Source organism: Narcine bancroftii, chromosome 9 (genome assembly GCF_036971445.1).
Source record: "Narcine bancroftii isolate sNarBan1 chromosome 9, sNarBan1.hap1, whole genome shotgun sequence".
Taxonomy (NCBI): domain Eukaryota; kingdom Metazoa; phylum Chordata; class Chondrichthyes; order Torpediniformes; family Narcinidae; genus Narcine; species Narcine bancroftii.
The window spans coordinates 82,437,707-82,462,214 of NC_091477.1; the positions used below are offsets into that span (position 1 = coordinate 82,437,707).

Below are 24,508 nucleotides of genomic sequence, written 5' to 3' on the forward strand. Positions count from 1 at the left end.
GGGACTACCTGTCGAAGAGCCACATGTGGCTCATGGTTCACAGTTGCCCTATTTACTCCTTTTTTGTGGATTTTTCCCAAATTGGCCATTTGAAAGTCAACTAATTTTCAGGGGTCTTCTAGTCTCCAAATCACATTTCCATCTTACTAGTGTTGAAATAAAGCCCCTATTTCAACATTACTAGATCACCCTTAATCCTTCTAGAGCAGCCATTCTCAATGGGGGTGCTATAGTCCCTAAAAAAGGGAAGACACAGCAAATTTAAGTAAAAGCCTTTTTTTTCTTTTCACATCATGTAACACAAATATTCCCCAAACAGAAGGCCCTAAAGCACTTCATTTTTTCCTGGACCTCAAACCATGAGCTGTTACCTTCCACCACCACCTGGCAGAACTTGTACTCATCCTAACAATTTTTCCTACATAAAGGCACTGGTTGAGTTTCTCCAGTGTTTGTGTTTATTTTGATTAAAGGATTTTTGTGATTTTATTGGCATTCAGTATTCTTCAGTTCTCTCACATTTTAAAACCTGTTGAGTCTCTTTAACAAGTGCGTTGAGAGAATCCTCAGTCTAATTGAAGCACTGAAATCATACTTTAATTCTGAAAGGTCCCAAAAATTCTTGTCGACTTTTTGATCAAAGCGTATTTATTTCTTGTTCACATTTTTTAATATCTCTTTAGCAATACGATTATGCAAATCGAAAAGAGCAAACAGTGTTATTGAAGTACTGTACCTCATTAATTAAAGGAACTCATTGACTACGTAAAAGATTAATGAAAAGTTTATCCCTTCAAGTGTCAAGGCTGGTCTTAAAAGTGACAACATTACTTTTGAACAGAAAAAGAAATTCCAACTTAGAGGATAATTATTATGGCACTTGCCATGACTATCTTGTGAAATGGATTTCATCTCTTGAAGAATTCGATATTTAGTAACATCCATGTAAAAGTTCTCTTGCAGCATGGTACAAGTGGAATCATCAGATGTTCTCTTAAAAAGGGAATAACAATTGACAACAATGTTTTTTTTGTCAGTGGACAACATTTAAAAAACTCAATTGATCAGGAGATGCAACATAATCCTGAAGAATGGAAAAGCAAGCTTTGCCATGGAAAAGCAAGCTTTGCCATGGAAAAGCAAGCTTTGCCATGGAAAAGCAAGCTTTGCCATGGAAAAGCAAGCTTTGCCATGGAAAAGCAAGCTTTGCCATGGAAAAGCAAGCTTTGCCATGGAAAAGCAAGCTTTGCCATGAAAGATTGCATTCTGTGCTTCAACAAATTAAGGAATTTTATAAGTTCTGCAAAACAAGGACCTGTTCAAGAGAGCCAAGTCATAGTGAAATATAAAATACTTATATTTTAATTATGATAACAGAGTCTCGCCTGCGAAATGTTAACCTGATTAAATTTAATCCAGATGACCATGTTACCAATATTTTTCGTATACAAGTTCCCCCCCCAAGTAGTAATTTTTTTTTAATAAATCTGTTATATGCAAATTAGAAATAATTTGAATTTAAATTTGAACAGGGTGTCCTATATTTCTATTTTGCAAATCTGGTAACTATAATAGTTGGGGGGGGGGGGTGAAATCAGAGGTGGAAGTGGAGTGTGTTTTGGGAGTCACTAATGGCATTGTTAAGAAATACATCAGCACCTCTACTTCAGGGGTTTCAAAGCAAAAACATAATAAGCAGGAAGTAGAAGTGGGCTCACAAACAGAACAGTCAACCAAGGTCTTCCTTGTACAAGATTTACCTCTTGGAGTCATTGGAAATTAGAGCAGATACACTTTAGCTAACAGGTTACAGATGGGATACTGAAGCCTTGATAGCATTGCTCATGACATCTTACCTACAATGCAGATGAAGCAACATTTTGCCCCCCCTGGAAGCAGCTTAGTTTGGATTAGAGCAGACCTTAAACCTTCCTGTTAAAATACATTTAGTGTGTGAGGCCTCAACCTTCAGTGGGACTTGTAGTTGATGACGTTTTGCCACAAATCTTGTCAGTTAAATGTTGTTTGTTAGCTGCTCTTTATAGGCATTTCATTCACACAGAGGGCTAGACTATCCTGATATAGTCCTCCATTTCAGATTTTTGATTCAACTATTTTTTGCCTTATTCTTCAGTTCTGGTCAAGGAATTATTTTTGGCCAACATCATGGAACATTAAGAACTGCAATACATCATTGAAAACAGGATGTTAAAGAGACTCACAGAATTAAAGATAGAACCAATAAAAATACCAAATAGGAGTGGATTTTGTATTTGTGAACATTCTAAATCTTCGTTACAGCAAATCCTGCCAGCTTGCCGGGAATCTTAAAAATCCCATCGACTTTCTTGCTCCGGAATTATATTTTCCATCACCATTCGGTAGTTGATTTAAAGTAATGAAGCTAGATCACACCCCAAATCTGTTAATATCTGTGGCAGAAATACTGCATCATTAAAAATTGGTTTACTATCTCACTGGCCAAAAAATGAAAGATCAGTTTTAAAAAAAATCAATAATGGCAGCTGTTCTGGAACCAAATCAACCAGAGTGAAATAATGGATGAGAAACTGAGCAGAGCTGATTTTGGCCAGGTGGTGAGAGCAATAAGAACAGTTTGCTCACTATAGTGATTCATTCCAGAGATGGTCGTCTCCTGGTTTTACTTCTTGCAATTTGGACAATAGAAAAGGGACTCCAAATGGCAAACAAAATACCACGCACAAATTTGTTCCCCAGGTCAATTACAGGGACATAGGTCATTGTGCTGAATAGCCAAAAGGACAAGGCAGCTACAATATATAAATGGATAGTGGAAAGCATGCCAACTTGTTTGATAACTGTGCACATGCTGGCTAAGTACACAGTGAAGGCACAGATTACAATTTTTCTGAGGAAAGAGGAGGGCACACAAACTGAATGGCAAATTCTAATGTCAAAGTCATGTATGGAACATTTTTAATTCCACACCACCACTAGACTGGAATGCCACAGAATTCAAGATCATTTACATGCTAGTTAGGTTGATAGGGAAGAGCAACATCCAAGTCTCTGACTCAAATATTTAGAGTTTAACTGCATAGTGTGTGAATGAGCAGATTTAACATTTCACAGGCAGCAACATTCCCCACAATATAGTTTATGTGCAAGCATAATGGTGGATTAGCTATTCCAAACAGGCACAAACTCCAATGGTTGCAACTGCCAAAATATTCCATGCTTCCTCTAGCAGAACAAAAGCAATCACCTCCCTCATTTCACTCTTCACTTAGCATTGAACACATTTGAATAGTTATAGCTATGGGAACCTATATGTGATGCTTATCTATTGATGGAATCGGTGGAACATTCCTTGCCAAATACAACTCGTGCCCTCTGCCCTACTTCTTTGACTGGTACATTGCCGATTGTACTCCTGCTTCTTCCAGCCTTAATACAGGACTGAAAGGTTTCTTACTTTTGGTGTCAATTTTCAACCTGCTCTAGCTTTCATAGGACCCAACTCCAACTTTTATCTGGCTCCATCTCTCGGAACAGATAGCAACCATGATGAAGGGCTCAAGCCCAAAACGTTGCTTGTCTATCATCTTTGCTATATTAAGTACACTGTTTGACCTGCTGAGTTTCTCCAGCATGGTTTTTCTTTCAATCACAGTATCTACAGACTTTCATGTTTTACTGCAGGTGACAACCAATGTCCATTCAAGTACAACTCCCAATATCCATCCTATCTATGCCACTTCCTACCCTGCCTCCCAATGTCTTTGTGAGACTAGAACTAGATGACATACATAAAGGGTCAAAGATGACATGGGTTAAAGGGAACATTTAGGGGAACTTCTTCACTCAGAAGGTTGTGAGTGTGGAACGAGCTGCAGCAGAAGTGGTAGATGCATTCAAGAAAAATTTGGATAGGTACTTAGATAGGAGGGGTATGGAGGTACAGGGACGAGGCAGAATAATAGTTCAGCATGGACTTGGTGGGCCAAAGAGGCTGTTTCTGTATTGTAATATTTTATAGCTTTATGACTCTTGCAATTGTGCAGATAATGGTATTTTCTAGATGATTGTTTGAAGTTGCTTTATCCTCAACTGTGTTTTTCCCTCCACCAAATGTTTACAGGGCTCTCAATCATATCTGTTGTTCCATTTCCCACAATTCTGATCTTGCCCTCTCTCCTCCCAGCCAGAACAAGGATAGACTTCTCTCTGTCCTCATTTTCCTGAAACCTGCAAATTATTTTTATGTACATTTACTTTGGATCACTCTGTATACGTGTCATTTGTACGTAGGTGGTCCTGTCTCTGTGGGTGCACTATGGTCCAGAGATGTGCTGTTTCAACTGATGGTATATGTACAGAAGAAGACCGCAGAGCCTACCTCACTGACAAAAGGCAAAGGAGGAAAAACCCAACACCCAACCCCAACCAACCAATTTTCCCCTGCAACCGCTGCAATCGTGTCTGCCTGTCCCGCATCGGACTTGTCAGCCACAAACGAGCCTGCAGCTGACGTGGACTTTTTACCCCCTCCATAAATCTTCGTCCGCGAAGCCAAGCCAAAAGAGAAAATATGTACAGATGGCGATAAACTTTTAAATATGCCACCACAGTCTGATTAAAGAATAGGAAATGCTTGTACTTTCAAACTCCCACTCAGTCATGTGTGACTTGTGAAATTTTGTAATCATTATCTTAAAATGTACAAGTGAACAACTGTATTAAGAGGAATGTCAGAATTAAAGTTCTCAAAATAGTGAAGAATTTTGCCAAGCTTGAATTTTTTATAAAGGTTGCATATTTCTTAAAGGTTAAAGTTATAGAGGATCACTCTAAAATATATTCAACATCTTTTCTAACATGGGGGAATCTCAATAACTTTTCTTGAAGTAAACCCAAAATGGGGAAACAGACACACAGAATTAATGAGTCTGGCATAAAGGACATTAGAATTTGTCCACATGAACAACTAGAAGTTATGAATGAATGTTTCATCAGGAGGATGGAATCAGGTGATATTAGACACAAAGTAGAGAGATATGCAGTCTAAAGTTCATCATGAAGTCTGCTACATTACTAAGATTACAAACCACCTACTTAATCTCAGTTAGTTACTGGGGATCAAAGGCAATGATTCAAATGTTGCTGAGCAAGGCTCTCGCAGCTCACAGCTTAGATCTGCACGACTCTTCTTGCAGTCCTCCAGGGTGCTGAAGGCAAGCAGCAATGTCACGTAACACCACAAGCCTCTATCATGTCCCCAGCTCATTTGCCTGTAAAAACTGTCAACCCTCCACAATGCTTCTGAATGCTGCCAACATTCAAAAATATTTTGAATTATTTTTGAAAATTAGATAAACTAATTGAAAATGTTTCAAAATTAAAGCAAACTTGAAATGATTCAAGTGGACACAGTATAAAAATGGTTTACCCAACCATAACCAGATTCTCTCCCACAGAGACCATGCAACGGGGCTGAGTTAGAATATGGATCAGCTGATGATTGAATGGCAGGGCAGATTCAATGGACTAAATAGCCCATTTCTGCTCTAATGTCTTATGGAATTCAAGGAAGCTCCGGCTCCAAATTATAGACTTGTGTGGAGCCAGCAGCCAATTGCAAGCATAAAATTCCCAGAACACAGGCAGTAGGAGTCCCAAAGCTAGCAAGGACTCCACTGGGAAGATGTAGGACTCTCTAAATCTAAAACTGCTAACAATACAAAAACAGGCCCTATAACCCTCTGAGTTCATGCTGACCATCAAGAATACTTTATGCAAATCCAATTTTAATTCTCATTCCCATCAGCTCTGCCAACGTTCTACCACCCACCCTTACCAAGGAGCAATTTACAGCAGCCAATTGATCTCCCAATCTAGGTTTTGTAGCAACCTGGGGAAACCCTCACTGTCACAGGAAAAAGTGCAAATTCCACACAGACAGCACAAGGTCAGGGTTGAACCCAAGTCTCTGGCACTCTGAGGCAGTGCATCTACCAGCTGCCCCACACTGCTGCCCAGTTACTCTGAGTTGAATATAAATAATTAATGTAATAAAAGCCTTTAGGACATTTAGTTCGGCAACCCAGAACTAGAAGAAACTTTGACTATCAAAGCTCAACAACTTCCTGGAGAATAAATCTGCTTACTCTTAATATAAATCAAGAATTAGGATTTTTATCTCTTTGGTGGCTGGACATTTAGATTTTTAAAGCAATAAACACTTCGATAGAGCTTCTGCTCATGACTAATCAAGCCTCTCTCACTCAACTATTACAGGTCTGGCAAAGGATGAGTCAGGCAATATCCCTCAGGATAAATGGGCTGACTGCTGTTACATCCTTGAAACAGAGATTTTAATATCCCACACATTTAAACATTCCACAGCTATAACTAAAACAATGGAAAGCTGTGTAACAGTGCACTTTAATGGCAAATTACTTTGAACATAATTAATGAAGATGCAGCCTGGCTGCGAAGAGAAAAAAAATCATTCCATTAATGTAATACAATACCAGCAATCTTCAGGAAATTGCACTCAGTTGCTAACCTGCAATGTGTAGGTTACAAATCCCCAATATCTAAAATAGCAAGCAAGCTTGAGTGTAGAATTTATGGCCATATACTATATATTGGAGTGTACGCGCTACAGCAAGTGTGGAATGAAGGCACACATGAGGAGTCAAAGTCGAAGACTGATTTATTGAATTGGCAGCTGTGTTTATATGGGCCCCTGGTGCTGATGTCAGCCTCGAGTTGGCCGGCGTTTCTATCAGAGATCGCCACCTTCCAACCATGCGGAGGTCACCTGGTTCGAGGTCGGTGTCAGCCCCATGTCCGCATGACCATCAGTCATTTTGCGAGCCGGTCCACGTCTCTGCGCGTGGGCCACTAAATGACCACCTCCCCCCCCCACCCCCCCCCCCCCCCCCGCCTCCCCAGATCCAGGCCATCGTCTATAGTCTTCAGTGGCCTGCCCCTGCATCGCTTGTTACAATCCAGACATTCCAGTTTCAGGCAGTCGACAGTAAAGGTCTCCTCCTTAACACCAATGTCAAGGACAAAGGTGGAACCATTGTCTCTAATGACCTTGTAGGGCCCCTCATAGGGTTGTTGTAATGGTGGTCTGTGTGTGACCCTCCTCATGAACATGTACTGGCAAGTCTTTAGGCCCTTCAGGACACTATGCTTAGGCTGGCCATGCAGTGGGGTTGACGCAAGACCAAGGACTCCAGCTTTCACCGCAGGCTCTTGAGGTTCACTGCAGGGTCTTCTGGGCGTGTACTGGGGACCAGGAACTCCCTGAGGATGATTAAAGGTGCACTGTAGACCATCTCTGCCACCGAGGCATTGAAGTCCTCCTCTGGCACGGTACGAATTCCCAACTGGACCCAATGCAGTTCATCCATCCAGTTGGAGCCCTTGAGCTGGGCCATTAAGGCTACCTTGAGGTGCCTGTGGAAGTACTCCACCAACCCATTGGTCTGCAGATGATATGCCATGGTATGGTGGAGCTGCATCCCCAGAAAGTTAGGCAGTGCCACCCAGAGTCCAGGGGTGAATTGTGTCCCCTGACCAAGGTGAGGTGCTCCGGGACCCCAAATCAGGACACCCATGTGTCAACGAGTGCCCTGGCACTAGTTTCTGAGTGGTATCAGTCAGTGGAATCACCTCCAGCCACCTCATGGAGTGGTCCACCATGGTTAAGAAGTATTTCGCCCCAGAGGAAACCAGTAACGGCCCCACTAAGTCAATGTGCATGTGGCTGAACCTGCACTGTGCCAGCTCAAAAGTCTGTGGGTGCTCTCATGTGAACCTGCACTGTGGAGGCCTGACAGTTCGTCCAGGTCTTGGCCCACTGACTGAACGGTTTACAGAGGCCATGCTAGACAAACCTGCTGACCACCATTTTGACAGTGGTGCAGATGGTTGGGTGTGCCAGGTTGCAAATGGCCTCAAAAACCTGGCACATCCATGCAGCCAGGATGATGGGCCGAGGGCTGCCGGTAGAAATGTTGCACACCTGAGACTGGAGACGGCTGTCCTGTAAGCGGGGATCTCAGGGTCCTGCTGCTGCACTTTGGCAAGGGCCACATAATCAACCCCTTAGGACAGGGCATGTATCAACTCAATTGTGGAGGTGTGAGAGCATCGGCTTCCACATTGCTTTTCCCCCATGAAATGTTGAATGTCTGTGGTAAACTCTGTTATGTAGGACAAGTGTCTCTGTTGTCAGGCTGACCACGAGTCCGATATCTTATGGAAGACTAAAGTAAGTGGCTTGTGGTCAGTGAACACTCTGAATTGCTAGCCTTCCAAAAAGTTAATGGAAATGTCTGTCAGGTACAACGCTAACCTCTCCCAGTTGAAAGATCTGTATCTGAGTTCTGGGGGGGTGGGGCAGATGTGCCTGCTGCCCTTGATGAGTTGTTCTAGCATGCCCCCTACTGGTGTGCAGGAAACGTCAACAGTTAGGGCTGTAGGTGCCTCCGGACTGGGGTGGTATTGGCCAGCACATCTTTGGCACTCTGGAATTCCTCATCCCAAGCACAAAGAGTTATGGTTAGGGTGGGCACATGATGCATGCCACTGCCGGTATGAACCTGTGGTAAAAGTTTATTATACACGCAAATTCCTGTAGCCCTTTCATCATGTGTGGCTTAGTGAAGTGCCAGACCACCTCAACCTTCTTGGGGAGGGATGTGGCCCTGTGCATGTTAATCCTGTGCCCCAGAAAACTGATGGTGTCCAGACCAAATTGGCTCTGGATGGGGTTGATGGTCAGTTCAAACTCACTCAGACCGGTGCACAGTTGTCTCAGGTGGGCGGTGTGATCTTTGCGGCTGCCAATGAGGATATTGTCCAAATAGATGAATGCAAATAGGAAGTCCCACCCACTGCGTCCATCAGCCAGTAGAAAGTTTGAGCCACATTCTTTAGACTGAAGGGCATGCGGAGAAATTCAAACAACCCAAAGGGGGTTATGATTGCAGTCTTGGGGACATCCTGGTGGTGAACTAGGATTTGGTGGTACCACCAGATGAGGTCCACCTTGGAGAACATTTGTGTCCCATTCAGGTTAGCAGCAAAGTCTTGGATGTGGGGCACAGGATATCTGTTGGGCGTGGTGCCCTCTTTGAGGTGGCAGTAATCAATCACATGGTCTCCAACCCCCTGCTGATTTGGGCAACATGTGGAGGTGATAGGCTCAGCGACTATCAGAGAGCTGCTCAATCCCCAGCTCCTCCATCTTTTTGAACTCCTCCTTTGCCAGGCTGAGCTTTTAGTGGCCCTCCCTCTCCCCCCCCCCACCACCAGTATGTGGTACTTACCCAGTGCTTTGGCTCGGCCATGGAGAACCATAGCACCACTATTGAGGGGAACTCCGCCAGGATTCAGGCAAATACATTGTCCGAGAGTTACGGACTCCAGGTGGGGGGGCGGGTAGCATGGCTTCCCCCAGATGCAGAGTTTGAAAGGTTCTGGTAGGCACTGTGCCACCTCTGGAGATCGACCAGCAAACAGTGGGCCTGAAGGCAGTCTGCCCCCAGGAGCGGTTGTGCCACTGCTGCGAGGGTAAAGGTCCATATAAAGCAGCTGCTGCTGAAATGAAGGGGGATGGTGCGGGTCTGAAATTCAAATGTGGGAGGTGTTGGCTGCCTTTAACGTTGGGCCCTGCTTGCTGTTGTGGGAGTCAGGGGCTGCAGGGGATAGGACACTCGTCTCTGCACCCATGTCCACCAGGAAACACCTGCATGGCAGTGAGTCTCAGACATGGAGGAGGCAATCACAGTTTTCCAGGGTGTTTCCTGAAAACCCGTAGGGTGGGCCACCGCACCCCATCACTGATGGGGGTAGCATAGCTGTCGCAGGGTGTTCACTTGCCTCTCTGCTGGCCTTGATCACACCAGGAGTTGATGTGGGGCTTGCCAATGTGGTTTATGACAGCACTGATGTCCTTCTTCCCTCCCCAGACCATGTCCACCTAGGCGGTGACCCTCCAAGGGTCAATGAAGTCCTTGTCTATGAGCAAGAGCCATACATCTTAAAGCAGCTACTCCAGAAAGATCTGCTCAAAGAGCAGGCAAGGTTTGTAGCCCTTGGTTAACATGAGCATTTCGCTCATTAGGCTGGACAAGGCCCTGTCCCTCATTCCATCCACAAGCAGCAATTGGGCAGCATGCTTGCACCAGGAAATCCCAAAAGTACAGGTTACCAGCTCTTTGAGGGCCGTGTATTTGCCTTGCTCTGGAGGCTGCTGCAGGAAATCTACGACCCTTGCCGCTGTGTCCTGATTGAGGGCACTCACGACAACGAAGTAGCGGGTGTCATTGGCAGAGATGTGGCAAAGCTAGAACTGAGCCTCAGCTTGCTTGAATCACACCTACAGCTGCGACACCCAGAACGTCTGAAGAGGTCAGCTAGGATGATGGCTGATGTCACCTCAGTGCCACGTGGTCAGCCATTTTGTGGGCCAGTGTGTGTGCAGGCCACCACAATATTACACCATCTATAATATTCTCAAAATGATGCAAGATAGGGAAATAAAAATGGAAATAGAAAATACATTTATAAAAAAAACAACTAAACCTACTGTATATTCTAAGTACATGGAGTTCAAATGCAATTCATTCCAGTACAAATTGTGGATGGGGGAAAAGGAAAATAAAATGTTGATCTTAATTACAGATATGCCAGAACTGTAAAGCATTACTGCCAACCATTAGAAACCATTAGAGGGCAACTTACCAAACGCTTCATATAGAATGGGCTTGGACTATGCTGTGTAATTCAATTTTATTCTCACGCTCTCTACTTTTCTCCTCGACTACCCACTCCTCCCCTTTATCATCCGCCTGCCAGGGAAAGCTACATTCTACCAACAACTAGTTACAAATGGAAATGAAGCAGCAGGCTTCAGACTACTTATCCCAGTAGAGCTAAAGGAAGTCATTGTTCAGAAGAAATAGCAGTAATTAAAGCCCATCAAGCTTGACATCTAGTAGGTTAAGATTGATAATTTGAGACACTTAAGCATTCACAGTATTATAAGAAATTTAAATTCAGACAATTAAATAAATCTGGAATTTTTAAACATATAAAAATTGATTAAGCTAAAAGTTAAATAATGTCCTTTAAAGACGAATAATGGCTCCAGACCTACTCCTGCAAGGTAGACTCTTACCTGTTCTCTGCAATGACCTTGCAAGACTTCCATTCAAGGCTTTATGTCAGGGAGGGTAAATTAATGCTTTGCTAATTCAGAGAATCAACAAGAATAGAAAAAAATGATTAAAATACCAGAGAGAAAATAATACAGAAACTAGATAGGTGAGTCAGCTCAAATTGAGACAATTTTATTAACACTTATTTTCTCAGGCTTACTACATTCCATCTTCTGAAGGTGACACCATGAATGAAATGCAATCATGACCATTTTATTTTGCAACTTGAACAAAATTATGCTGGCAAATGGCAGTGCATGTTAATTCACAAAATGTGAAAATAAAAATAGTTTCAGTTACAGGCTTCTCTGGATGGTGGCATTCCATTAAAATGATTATTATAGATCATGTGTTGCCTGGAAATTGGTTTGTATTTCTACAGATAGGATGGAAAGTGTGCTGACCGGCCTCATCATAGTCTGGTTTAGGACACCAATACCCCCGAGCAGAAAGCCTTGCAAAAAGTAATGGACACAGCCCAGTACAACACAGGCAAAACTCTCCTCACCATTCAGAGCATCTACAAGGAAAACTGCCATCAGAGAACAGCAGCAGGAATCTTCAAGGATCTACACCACCCCAGTACACACATTGTTCTCACTGCTGCCATCAGAAAAGAGGTAGAGGTGCAACAAGACTCACACCACCAGGTTCAGGAACAGCTGCTACCCCTCAACAATCAACTTAATCAGGGATTTGTTTAAGGACTCATACTTTTGCACTTTGATTTCCCCCCCCCCACTTTTTGCATTGCACAGTTTGCCTACATTTCTTTATTTCAGATTCAGAATTTATGGTCATGAACAACTCACAACATCACAATATAAACCACCTTACACCAATAAATAAAAATAGTGCACAAAAAGTCAAAGGAAGGCAGTGTCTTTGGTTCATTGATTATTCAGGAATCTGATGGCAGCGAGGAAGATGCTCTCCATGTGCCACTGAGTGCTTGTCTTTTGGCTCCTGTACCTTTTCTTTTCTCCCCCCCCCCCCCATTACCCCCAACCAATGGCAAGGAGTGAACAGGGCATGTGTATGTCGTGTACAGTTTATTTCCCCCTGCACCAACACCAAGTGATCATTCTGCCTCACCCGCAGAAAAATTTTTAGGGTTGTACATGATGTCGTGTCTATACTCTAATAAATCTTAAATCTGTATTGGTACATTTAACAGTCAAATAAGATTCTACAAATTACTAAATTCACCTCAGCACAGAGCAAGATTTTTACTTCTCACAATCTACTTGAATAAAGTCAACATGTGATTTTTTTAATTTAATTTTTTTTTTTTTTAATTGCAAAATAACCCTCATGTGCATTGCAAGTCTTGGACACCATTTTGCGTATTTGTGTAAATGAAGCATAATAAAGTCAGAACAAAAATTTTCAACCTCCAAATACACATGCTAAGTCCAATTTTCAATTATTTTACGAATGAAAAACAGTGCAGAAGGTTCTAGACAAACCAAAATATTTGAAAAGATAAGGCAAGTTTCTAAATTTATGAGCACATCAGCTTTATTGGAAGTGGAACAATATTGGTCTGTGAGCGAGTATGCTTTAGACATCATGGTATTGGAGCATTTCTAAACTACAAAAAAAATAGCCAATTATCCTTTTGTCAGTGGTTCCAAGGGTAACCAGCTGTGCCAAGGCATTGCTGCTGCTGGTAGGACCTAATGCACACAATGTCGAACTTGTACTAGGTTTTATTGATTTTTTTCCCCATGATGGAAAGATTCCAGAAAACCATCACTCTGCACCACTGCTGCTCAGCTAGCCAATCTACAGCACAAAGAGCCAAGTCACTTGAAACCCTTAGCTGGATCATGCTGGCAGTGTTTCAATGACAATCGGAAGATTTGTGAATCAAACAATGGTGATCTGCTCCAGAACAGCATTAATTAAATCCCAAAATATTATGATTGTACACAATGGTATATTTAACTTACCTCAAACTATACTCCTTTGTCTATCAAAAGTTTTAAATAAAAGCTACACATTTGTCCTTCATTTAGATCTTATATGCTGCATGTCAAATCCTAAAATCATTAATGCTCATGTGTCAATGTAATCTATCTATTCTATCCTTGTTGCATTCTCTTTGAGTCAATACATTGACTCTTGCTTTCCATAGACCAACTTCCTGAGAGTGTTTTCTGCATTTTCTGTTTTATTTCAGATTTCCAGCATCTGCAGTTTAAGTTTCAGTCCACATACTATCGCTTGCACACACAAATCACCAAATCAAAATGTAGCTCTTCTAACTTTCCCCTAGTGGCACATTTCAAACTAGCCTCAAGTATTAGCAAATATGTTTAAATTGTAGAACAGATTCCACAGCACTAAAAACAATGATTTCTCCTGGCTTAGATCTTGCTCTATGTCTCAAGCTATTAGATCATTGCTCAAGATGCAACCATCCCAGCAAGTCATCCTTATATTTTCATGTTTGCCTGGTCTATAAATGGCAAGGACCGTACTTCTTCAAAAACATTTTTGAAAAGTTCAGGTTACTATTCAATAAAGAATATTTAGAAAAAAAAACACAAATGAGTCAATATGGACATTAAGTGGAACAATCAGGTGGAATTGGTTGCTAAAGCTTGAAGATTACTCAAGGCATTTATTAAAAAATGAAAACAAAAGATGCAGTAAGAAAGCAAAATATTCTCAGTACTATATAGAAATGTCTTGCATTCCCACAGCTCTTTCAGAGAATTATGCAAGATCGCTTCATCCATTTTTCACATACAACTCAATTCTAGACTCTTTCCTTCCCACCTCTAATTAAAGAGATGATGCCAAAAGATTACAGGAGGGACCCAAATATAAAAATCATATTAAACTTCTCAAATGCAACCATCACTCTCAAACATTTTGAAGAGTAATGTGGCCACCAACCCACTTTGGATGCATTTTGCTTGGAATTTTTTTTGTATGCCTGAACAGACCAAAATGTCAATACCGAGTTCAGTAAAAACTTTAAGAAACACCTAATAAGACATTTAAAATAATATCCAAAATGGCAAGGATGCATTCTGCCCTTGTTTACTTATTATTAATAATTGTTATTGGTGACATTAAACTTTAATCCAGTGTTTATAATTTATATATTTTAATCTAAACCTTTCAGTTGGGCAACTCTGCACAATTTGACATGATTTCAAAAGCTTACATTTACCCTTTATGAAAGTACATTCCAATTCATGCAATATTCAAATGTTGCTATTTAGTCTCAACATTTCTTCAGAGAAAATTAAAGAGTACAACCTTCGTTTCATAACAAGAACAAGCCGTTCTAGTTAATCACTAAGGATTGGTTTTCTTTCAAGTGATTGCATTTAATTGCAGCACTATTTTTTTTAAATACAATAATCTAGGTCAAGCCTATAGTCCCTAGTGATGAGATTTATCAGAACAAAGTACTTGTGTGGCTCATTAACATAGGGTCCAAGGAGAAAATAATTTGTGAATACTATTGATAGCATTTATAGTCAGCACTGAAGAAAACATTTCTCTCTTGGTATTGCAAGGACAGAGGATGAATAGCCTTCCATTTCTTGTGATACAATGCATACTTTCAAAGAGCCATCAGACACATTTTTATCGGAGTTGGACTACAAAGATGTTTCTTTGAATGTATATTCAAAACTTCCCTACTTGACAGCATGCCAAAAGGTACAGGTGAGTACAAGACTGAAGGCTTTCTGACAGATGGTTATGTGCTATAGAATATTAGAATTATTTCATCAGGTGATAATCAATTTTTGGGTATTTTGGACTAAAGCATCCTTTAAATTCAACAAAATCTTGACTCTCAATTTTACTCATGCACACACACACCATCCAATTTCCCCCTCCCCCAGAGTCAAGCATGCCATCACATCAGATAGCCATTGAGAATGTGTAGGAGGAACAGCATCCTTTTATCTCACAAGTATACCTCTTCTGGCAGTATGAAGAGCAAAGGCAACTACATGGGATTATAGCCCAGACAAATTTAAATCAGATGACTTACTTATTCCAAATAGAGCAAGGATTAGGAGCCAATTAGTATTAAGAATTAAAGACAAGGTACAGAAGATCCTTTCCCAATAATTGGAAAGCAAGGAACATGACCAAAACATACAAAATAATGTACCTTCTTTAGTCTTGCATCTATCACATTTTGACAAAATATTAGAATAAAATATAGCCAGTTGAACTTTGATGTACTGCTTTAAGTTGCAATAATGAATGCCAGGCACATAGAGAAGATGAATTAACCAATTTCAAGATTGAATCTCATGTAGCATCAGAAAGTTCTTGTTGAAAACCTTGCTCCCATCATTTCTCGACTTGTCCAGGGAATTACCACTAGACATCAATAATAACTCAGAACTGATAACAACTTTTTAAGTATTTGGTTTAAGATTATAAATCTTCTATCATCTTTAATTCAAAATCTCAAAGGAGTTTTAATTCCAAGGAATTAAAAAATCATAATCTATAAATATCTAAAATAGTTATTTTAAATTTAGAAGATAATTGTTCAAAAGAGGCCAAATTTTAGTCAATAAAGAAATATTGGAAAGAGTGGATACCAAACTCTGACCATTGACAAAAATCAAAATCTTGTGCCAAAGGTAGAAAGAACACACATTTCTAAGACTGCACAATAACTAGTCCAGTGGTTCTCAACCTTTTTCTTTCCACTCACTTACCATCTTAAGCAATCCCTTACTTATCACAGAGCACCTGTGGCATAGGGAAACTTAAAGTGGTGTGCAAGTGGAAAGAAAAAGGTTGAGATCCATTGGACTGTTTTAATAATGGACCTCTTAATTTAGCTCAGTCATGAAGAATTGACAGAATTTTAAAAAGTTTCATCCGTGAGGTTAAAGCTTTATATATTAAAAGGATAATGGTTGCTCTGTGTGGCAGAAACAGTTCAGATCAAACTGGAGTAATATTTTCCAAGTGGAAGTTAACATGAATAATCACTGCATTAATTGACATGAAACATTGAAAGGTTTATTGCCAGGATGACCAACATCTTCTTACAATTTGGGATTAAATATTAATGCAAATTGCATGATTAATGTTAGGACCTGGTGAGCTTGTTAGTAATTATAGCCCAAATCCAACAATTTACAATCGATGTAAATACCATGATTTCACTGACCACAAAATTTAATGGATTGTAAACAAATGAAGCAATCGATTTTAAAGTGACTTCCAAGGTTCATCAAGGACTTCCAAGTCATGCTGATAAACATTTTGAGCATCAGGGATTAGATCAGTTGAGACAAATTTCAGCCAGACTGATCATGAAGTCGTTTGACATTGCTTAAGTTTCCCAAAAGTAATATTGCAGGAGTTTTAACACAATTTGTACTAAAGCTATTGTTGCTCAAAAGCTTGAAGATAGCTAGATAAATCAAATGACAAAATGAAGCATGCAAGAATGATGGGAGGAATAAATACATTGCTTTTTCCCCCAAAAGAAAATAAGAACAATTACACCCATTGCAAAAAGTGAATTTGTGTATTAGTGGGCCATAATTCCACTCTCCTAACTGACTGTTTCCATCCCAAATTGGCAGGATTGGGAGGGGGCGAGAGGTTGGGGGGGGGGGGTAAAGAAAGGAGAGTCTCAGGGATATAAATCCTTCCTCATGAAGAGCAGTTTACCACCAATATTTTCTGTTTGTGGTTTTCCAGACCCTCAGCTTTAATCCAGATGTACTTAGCTATAATTACACAATAAACAGCACAAAAACAGATTTTATCTTTGGATATATACTTTGATCATGCTTTAGAGTGGAATACATACCCTTGTTCAAAAAAACTATAAAAGTCGTCTCACCCAAGTTTAGAAGAATAATGTGATTTCCTTAAAATATGTGAAGTTCTTATAATGCAGGGAAAATACAAGGCTGACAATTCCCCAGACTAGGTCATCTAGAATTGGGGTTGCAGTTGCAAATTAAAAGGGTGTGCGGTTTTTGACAAATCGGAAATAGTATCTGTACTGAGAAGATTGTGAATATTTGGAAGTACGTATCCAAGGGCCCTGTAGGGTCGATCACCAAATATACTTGAAAAATAAATAAGTAGAATCACTTATGGATAATAAGGAAACCAGGGAATATCTGGCTAGGTGATGCTGAGTAAAAGATAAGCCACGAGCTTTATGAACGGTATTGCAAGGACAGAGGGATAAATAGCCTTCCGTTTCTTGTGATACGATACATACTTTCAAAAAACCCATCAGACATAGTTTATCAGAGTCAGACTACAAAGAAGAATTGGTTCTTTGAATTTATGTTCAAAACTCCCCTACTTAAAAGGTGCAGGTGAGTACAAGACTGAAGGCTTTCCGACAGATTTTTACGTGCCATAGAATATTGGAATTAATTCAGCAAGTGATATTAGATCAATTTTTGGGGAATCCTTTAAATTCAAAAAATATTGAATCTCAATTTTAAAATAATGTGTCAAAGAATGTAATAATTTAGGAGCAAAAAAACATGAGAACAACTTCTGTAGAATTACTTTTAATGTAGTGAGGCATTCAAATCATGGCAGCATGGAAGATGAGCTAATTGTTTGTGTTGAGAAGGATCCTTGAATAAATATCACCAGCAAAACTCCATCAGCCTCCTTCACCCTCAGTCCAGCTATTGTATTTGCAAATGCAACCATCATATAAAAATGTTTTTAAAATGTTCTAATTATTACAAAAATGAAATTTTTCTCTGGTCTCACTAATTGGTCAATAATTTAGCCACCAACTTGGATTGAATCTTTTACCTACTTCACGTGCCAAAGCAAAATGCTTTGGCAGCCTGTCAATCTTATTCTCTCACCAAGTTTGGAAATATATATTGGAGTTTAGTAGTACATGCAATTACCTCACAATCAGAACAGTGAGGAAATCTGAAAACTAGTAACAAACAGATAGGCCCACACAACCAAAATCAAAGGATCAATGTGAGACTAATTGAGGTCATCCAGAACACCAATTATGACGCGATTCCAGCCCCTCCTACTTTGTTTATAAATCACAATTTATAGTCTACTTAGCAGTAGAGATATTTGGAACTCAATTTGTGAAGTCACAACAATGACATTTGCACAATTAAAACCCTGGCAGTCTTCAAAAAGGCTCCAGGCATGTTAACGACATACCCAGAGCAAAAAGGCTCCAGGCATGTTAACGACATACCCAGAGCAAAAAGGCTCCAGGCATGTTAACGACATACCCAGAGCAAAAAGGCTCCAGGCATGTTAACGACATACCCAGAGCAAAAAGGCTCCAGGCATGTTAACGACATACCCAGAGCAAAAAGGCTCCAGGCATGTTAACGACATACCCAGAGCAACAACAATATTTTTGTTTTGAGGTAAATGTGCTGTTGGCCAAGTACTGTATTGAAAATCTTCAAGAGCACCAACATCTTAGTACATCTTTAATTTTTATATAAATTGGAAGAGGTTTATTATGTGTGTGACCCAACTTCATTTTCCTGATGTATTTTCAGTATCAAATGCAACTCAAGTCAAAACTAGAATTAAAAGATGTAATCACACTATACTGGAGAAATTTCAGACATTAATACCACGTCTAGCATAGGTTTTTTTTAAATGATGGTGTGAATGAAGTTCTTGCCAATTTTATGAAAACTTGTATTACATCCCCTGTGAAATGCCAGACTACCTATAGATTAGTGAAGCTGACAATTTAAACAGAATATTTATGACAATGACAAACTCCAAAGTAAAAGGTCATTGCACAATTATTAATTTGAGAAGAAAACAAAAGGAGACATTCAAAATTTTTTTTAAACTGTGCTGAACCTACAACAACCCAAATACCAGAACTCAAAATGCAAAGCACAGACAAGATTTATAGCTCATTGTAGGTGGAAAAGATTTCTCCTCCATCAAACCCATGAACAAAGGTAACACATTTCAAATTACTGAAAATAATAGTTTCCAGGTCACATCATCACCTTCCAGTATTACTATACTTTTTTTTATGTGGAATATCCTGATGTTGTTTCCAGTTTGTGTGCAGTGCAACATGCATGAATGGATCTTTTCCAATGAGGCAGTGATTACAGTATTTTTTGTCAATTGACAAAGTGTTGCTCATTACTGTGTTAAGGCCAAAACCAATGCTATATATGGTGACTCAACCCTAAATATTTTCTTTGTATTACTTAAGTGCTGAGTGTTCGGAAAACTTGATGTGGTTGTTGCTCATTTTAAAAGTTAAGCTCACAGACACTTCAAAGGGAGTGGCAATTTATTAAATCAACCTAATCAGCAAAATGTTGATCAAATAAACAAAGTCATCAAAATGCAAATAATTCAAAATAGACTTCAAAAAGACAACTGTTCCAAAAATATTGCTTGAGAATTTTTTGTAACAAAAAAGCCAGAGTTTGATATTAATTAAAATCAAAACATTGAAAATTCACTTGTAACCAAGCAAGATGTCTTTAAGTCACCTGATCAAGATATCGATGTTGAAAACAAGTTTGGAAAATTCTACAGAGGACCACAGAGATCAGAACAAAAAAAAAGAAACTCCTTTCAAAACTGAAGAGCACCAAACTATTTATAGGTTTCAGTTTGAAGGACATTGTAAAGTGGGGACAAAGGCTCCATGCTCAAATAGAAACAATTCACTCAAACTTTCACTGTTCTATCCACACTGGAAACAAGGCGTTCTAGGAACTAGATACAGGGAGCATGGTGTGTGTGTGTATTGCACACAAGTCAAAAATTGCAACTCTCCTTGAAAGAAAGTCAAATATTTTCTTTCCATTTTGAAAACTGCAAAATATTAGAAGGTCTCAAATTGTAGAAGGAAATCTTTGCCAATTAGTCTTTGCAGTGTCTTAAACACCATAACATGCAGCCTTGAGATGAATCTTTACACTCATCTCCCACTGACTCCGGTGACATAATTGAGCATTAATTTAGAAAATCCATCGACTAACCCGAAAATAGGTATTGATAAAATAAAGGTTTTTTTTTGCTGAAATTTAGTTCAGAATGTTTTGTAGTAATTGTGGAAATTTCACTTCTGATGAAAGCAAACCTACATAATCAAAAGGCATTCGTGCTTTTAAGAATTTCCAATGTCATATTCATGCCTCAAGCCCATTACTGTTGCATTAGCTGATGAAAATTATGGTTCAGGTTGCCATGGTTTGTCAGACATCACCTGCCGGAGATAAATGAATTGTCAATCAGAAAGGAGATGGAAATTGAGCATTAGTGCACAGAAGTATGAAAGACATGTCTACACACAACAATGCCAATGAATAATTATTAAGAATAGATCCTTGAGATAGTGTAGGAAATAATCAGAATTTATTATCATGAACAAGTTATGAAATTCAGTGTTTTGCATCATAGTGCAAGCATACATAACCACCTTAAGACATTACTATTTAAAATGAAAATAACAATAAGAGTGCACAAAACGCAAGACAGAGTCGTTGATTCATTGATTATTCACGAATCTCATGGCAGCAGGGAAGAGGGTCTCTTTGTGGTGCTGAGTGCTTATCTTTAGATTCCTGTACCTTTTTCCTGATGGTAGCAGAATGAAGAGGGGATGGCCTGTGTGATGGGGGTCTTTGAGGTTAGGGAGAAGTCTGGTGCCTGTGATATCATAAGCCAAGCTAACAATCTTCTGGAGTTTATTTGTGTTCGGAGAGTTGGCGCCTCCATACCAGACAGTGATGCAACCAGCCAGAATGCTCTTCACGATACACTTGTAAAAGTTTACTGGAATCTCCGGTGACATACTGAATCTCCTCAGACACCTCACAAAGTATAGCCGTTGGCGAGGCTTCTTTGTGATTACATCAACATGGTGGCTCCAGGATAGATTCTCGGAGATATTGACACCCAGGAATTTGAAGTTCTTGATCCTCTCCACTAGTGAGCCCTTGATAAGGACTTAGTCATGTTCTTCTGACTTCCTCCTGAAGTCCACAATCATCTTAGTTTTGCTGATGTTGAATGCAAGGTTGTTGTTGTTGTTACACCATTTAATGAGATGATCTATGGCCCTCCTGTATGCCTCCTCATTGGCATCTATGATTCTGCCAAAAATTATGGTGTTATTGGTAAACTTTTAGATGGCATTGGAATTGTGCCTGGCCATGCAGTCATGGGTGTATAACGAGTAGAACAGTGGGCTAAGCACTAACCTTGGAGCGTGCCTATGTTGATGATCATTGAGAAGGAGGCATTTCCAATTCATACCGACTGTGGCCTTGCAATGAGAAAGTCAAGGATCCAATTGCAGAGGGAGGTTCAGAGGCCTAGAGTTTGTAGCTTCTTGACCAGCACTGAGGGAATAATAGTATTGAAGACAGAGCTTTAGTCTATGAAGAGCTGCTGCAGGTAGAAATTGCTGTTTGAGGTGATCCAGAGCATCTCCCATGAAGCAATTTGAAATAGGAGATTTGCAGTGGGTCAAGATCTGTATGTGTTAATGTGTTTGTGTTAATTCTGGCCATGACATGACCAGCCTCTCAAAGCATTTCATCATAGTAGAAGTTAGTGCTACTGAGCAGTAGTCATTGAGGCAGCCCATGCTACTCTTCTTGGGTTTCAGGATAATTGATGCCAGTGTTGGTGGTGCTCTCAATATAATTGGATTAGTGAGACTAGAATCAGGAAAGTCCGAACATGGTTGCAATAACGTTATTGTCTAGGAGAGCACAAAAACTGAAGGAGGCTAGAGTCAGTTCTGCAAATTTGCAAGGGACAGAGGACAATGATACATTATTTGAGTATGTCAACTGACTATGAAAGGAAATGGGTTCTATCAAGTGAAGGCAATCATTTACAATGGTCAAAACAATTGCTGGAACCTTGAACAATGCAGATCAGGCAGCATCCATGGATAGAAATGGTCAGTCATTGTTTTTGGTTGGGACTGCATCTCCCAGCCCAAAACATTGACTTGACTATTTCAACCCATGGATGTTACCTGACCTGCAGAGTTCTTCCAATGGTCAGTTGCTCGGAGTGCCACCAATTTAATAGTGCATGGGTCAAGGGGGTAGGAAGCAAATGCAAGATTCAGATGGATGACCTCTTCCTGAAGTAATGTAGGCCCATGTGCTGCTTCTGGTTGAACAGATGGGGATTTGAAGAAAACAAATGACTGCATAGGATAAGCATTGGGAACCAGTGAACAGGGCACGAGGGAAGCGCCTCAAAGATGTCGAAGACTTGCGCTTAAAAAAATGGACCAAGAGCATGTGCGTGGCTGCCCGGGGAATGGGTTTTAACTGGAGGCAAAGACAGGTATCGTTGGCGACAGAACTGATGGATGATTCGATAAACAATGGGGTTTGAAAGGAACTGAGAAAAGACAATTCCAACCAACAGGTAAGAGCAAATCAAACTTCGAATTCAAACACAGTTAATACAGCAGTGGGTTCATCAACAGGTCACTTTGTCACTGAATTAAGGAAAGAGTTCCATGAAATTAATCAGCCATCTGGACAAGAATGGGTTCAACTGCATACAGGACGACTGCAAAGTTATTGGGGAGGTCCACGTGCTTCCAGCCACTCCTACTTTGTATATAAATCACAATTTATAGTCTACTTAGCAGTAGAGATATTTGGAACTCAATTTGTGAAGTTACAACAATGACATTTGCACAATTAAAACCCTGGCAGCCTTCAAAAAGGTACAAAAAGGCTCCAGGCATGTTAACTACATACCAGGCATGGTAACTACATACCCAGAGCAAAAAGGCTCCAGGCATGTTAACTACATACCCGTTATCACATTGGACGGATACCAATATTGCCAGTTAGACGGCTGTCATACAGGGGTGAATGGTTAGTTGCAAATTGAATAAGACTCCAGAAACAAAAGTTAATTTAAAAAAAAACCAGGGATAGGTCATCCTCGAGTGTTTGGCAAGAGATCGCTCCGGTTTTAAATGGTCCCGACGGGCGAGCAATCTCCAGCCAAGTGGGAGTAATGAATCATCCCAGAGTAAAGCCGACAAAATGTACTTGATACTTTTGCCGAGATCATTGGGATGGGCTCGTCCCAGGGAGGAAGAGCGTGTGGCCGCCTTGTTTTGATGACTTTCTGCCCTGATCTGCATCACTCACCGTTAGAAATGCCACAAAGCAACGGGAGACCTCAACGAGGACCTGCCCCGCCGGGAATCGGTCGAACGACGATGACAGGGCGTTGAAGGAAAAGGAACGTGGTCAGTGAAGGTGCTTCCTGGCCGGAATGTGGCCGGGGCCACTCGGACAGGAGCCGTGTTGAACCGTCTGGAGATGGTGGGGGTGGGGGGGACCCCCAGGATGTGCTGCCCCGGTTCACTGCAGCAGAGCCGAACCTCCTCCGAGTCCGTTCAGGTTGCAGGAACTCACAGCATCACATGTGTTTACTATTAGAAATCAACAACCTCGGAAATTCCTTTAACCGAGGGAAACACCGCCACCGTTTGAAAGATACTCACTAACGACAGGAATTAGATACAGGGAACAGTTAGAACGATCGTTAAGTTAAGAAACAAACAAAAACCCCACAACTGTACTCACTGTTTGAACATCTTTTCCATGTCTTTAATCTGCTTCCTGCTGAACTCCTTGAACTCAGTGTAAGGGTTAAACACTTTCACCTGCTTGGGCTCCGTCGTCCCTTCATTGATACCCAGTCTCCTGGTCAGTTTAGCGGAGAGTTCAGTGTCCGCATTGTTTGTGACCGACTTTTCCTCGGGATCTACACCCGCCTCTGTCCGGGGGCTGTCACTTGCGAGTGTGACACCGTTCGCATCTTGGGTCGCGACCTCCAGCCTCAGCCGGCGCTGGAGTTTTTTAGCCAGCTCCTCCGAGGCCATGGCGCCACGTGAGAGTTTAAATAGCCTGCTCAATCCCAAGCTGCGAGACTTACTGATAGGAACTGGGTCCACGCCGCCCCGCTGCCCGCTTTATAACTGAGAACAGGAGGCGGAGCCGCACTGACTGACATTTCCAGAAGCCATTCCAAAGGCTGGTGTGGGATGACGCGTCAAACAATCCATCTGCCCCCCACAGGGGATGTCATGTTTCAGATTTTATTGTCGGACATTCATCACATACAACCCTGAGATTCAAATCAAAGAGCTGTAAACAGATAATGAAGCTGTGCAATCCAGAGAGAACAAAAGAAAATCAATAAGAGTCCTGAAATGAAATTCTGCTTGAGTTTGTAGTTGAGGAGTCTGATGGTGGAGGGGTAGCAGC

The 24,508-nt window shown here is 40.8% G+C and overlaps 1 protein-coding gene across 2 annotated transcripts in view; it reads right to left on the minus strand.

Annotated features, from left to right (window-relative positions):
• The window catches only part of efhd1 (EF-hand domain family, member D1), a 67,146-nt gene extending 42,945 nt beyond the window's left edge, over positions 1 to 24,201 (minus strand). The window contains exon 1 of one of the 2 annotated variants that reach the window (XM_069896643.1): positions 23,825 to 24,201. In XM_069896643.1, coding sequence (XP_069752744.1) covers positions 23,825 to 24,123 — 299 coding nt within the window. In that variant the 5' untranslated portion in view covers positions 24,124 to 24,201. Of the gene's footprint in view, positions 1 to 23,383; positions 23,645 to 23,824 lie in introns of those variants that run through there. The other variant, XM_069896646.1, reaches the window with a different exon arrangement.
• Positions 24,202 to 24,508: the final 307 nt, after the last annotated feature.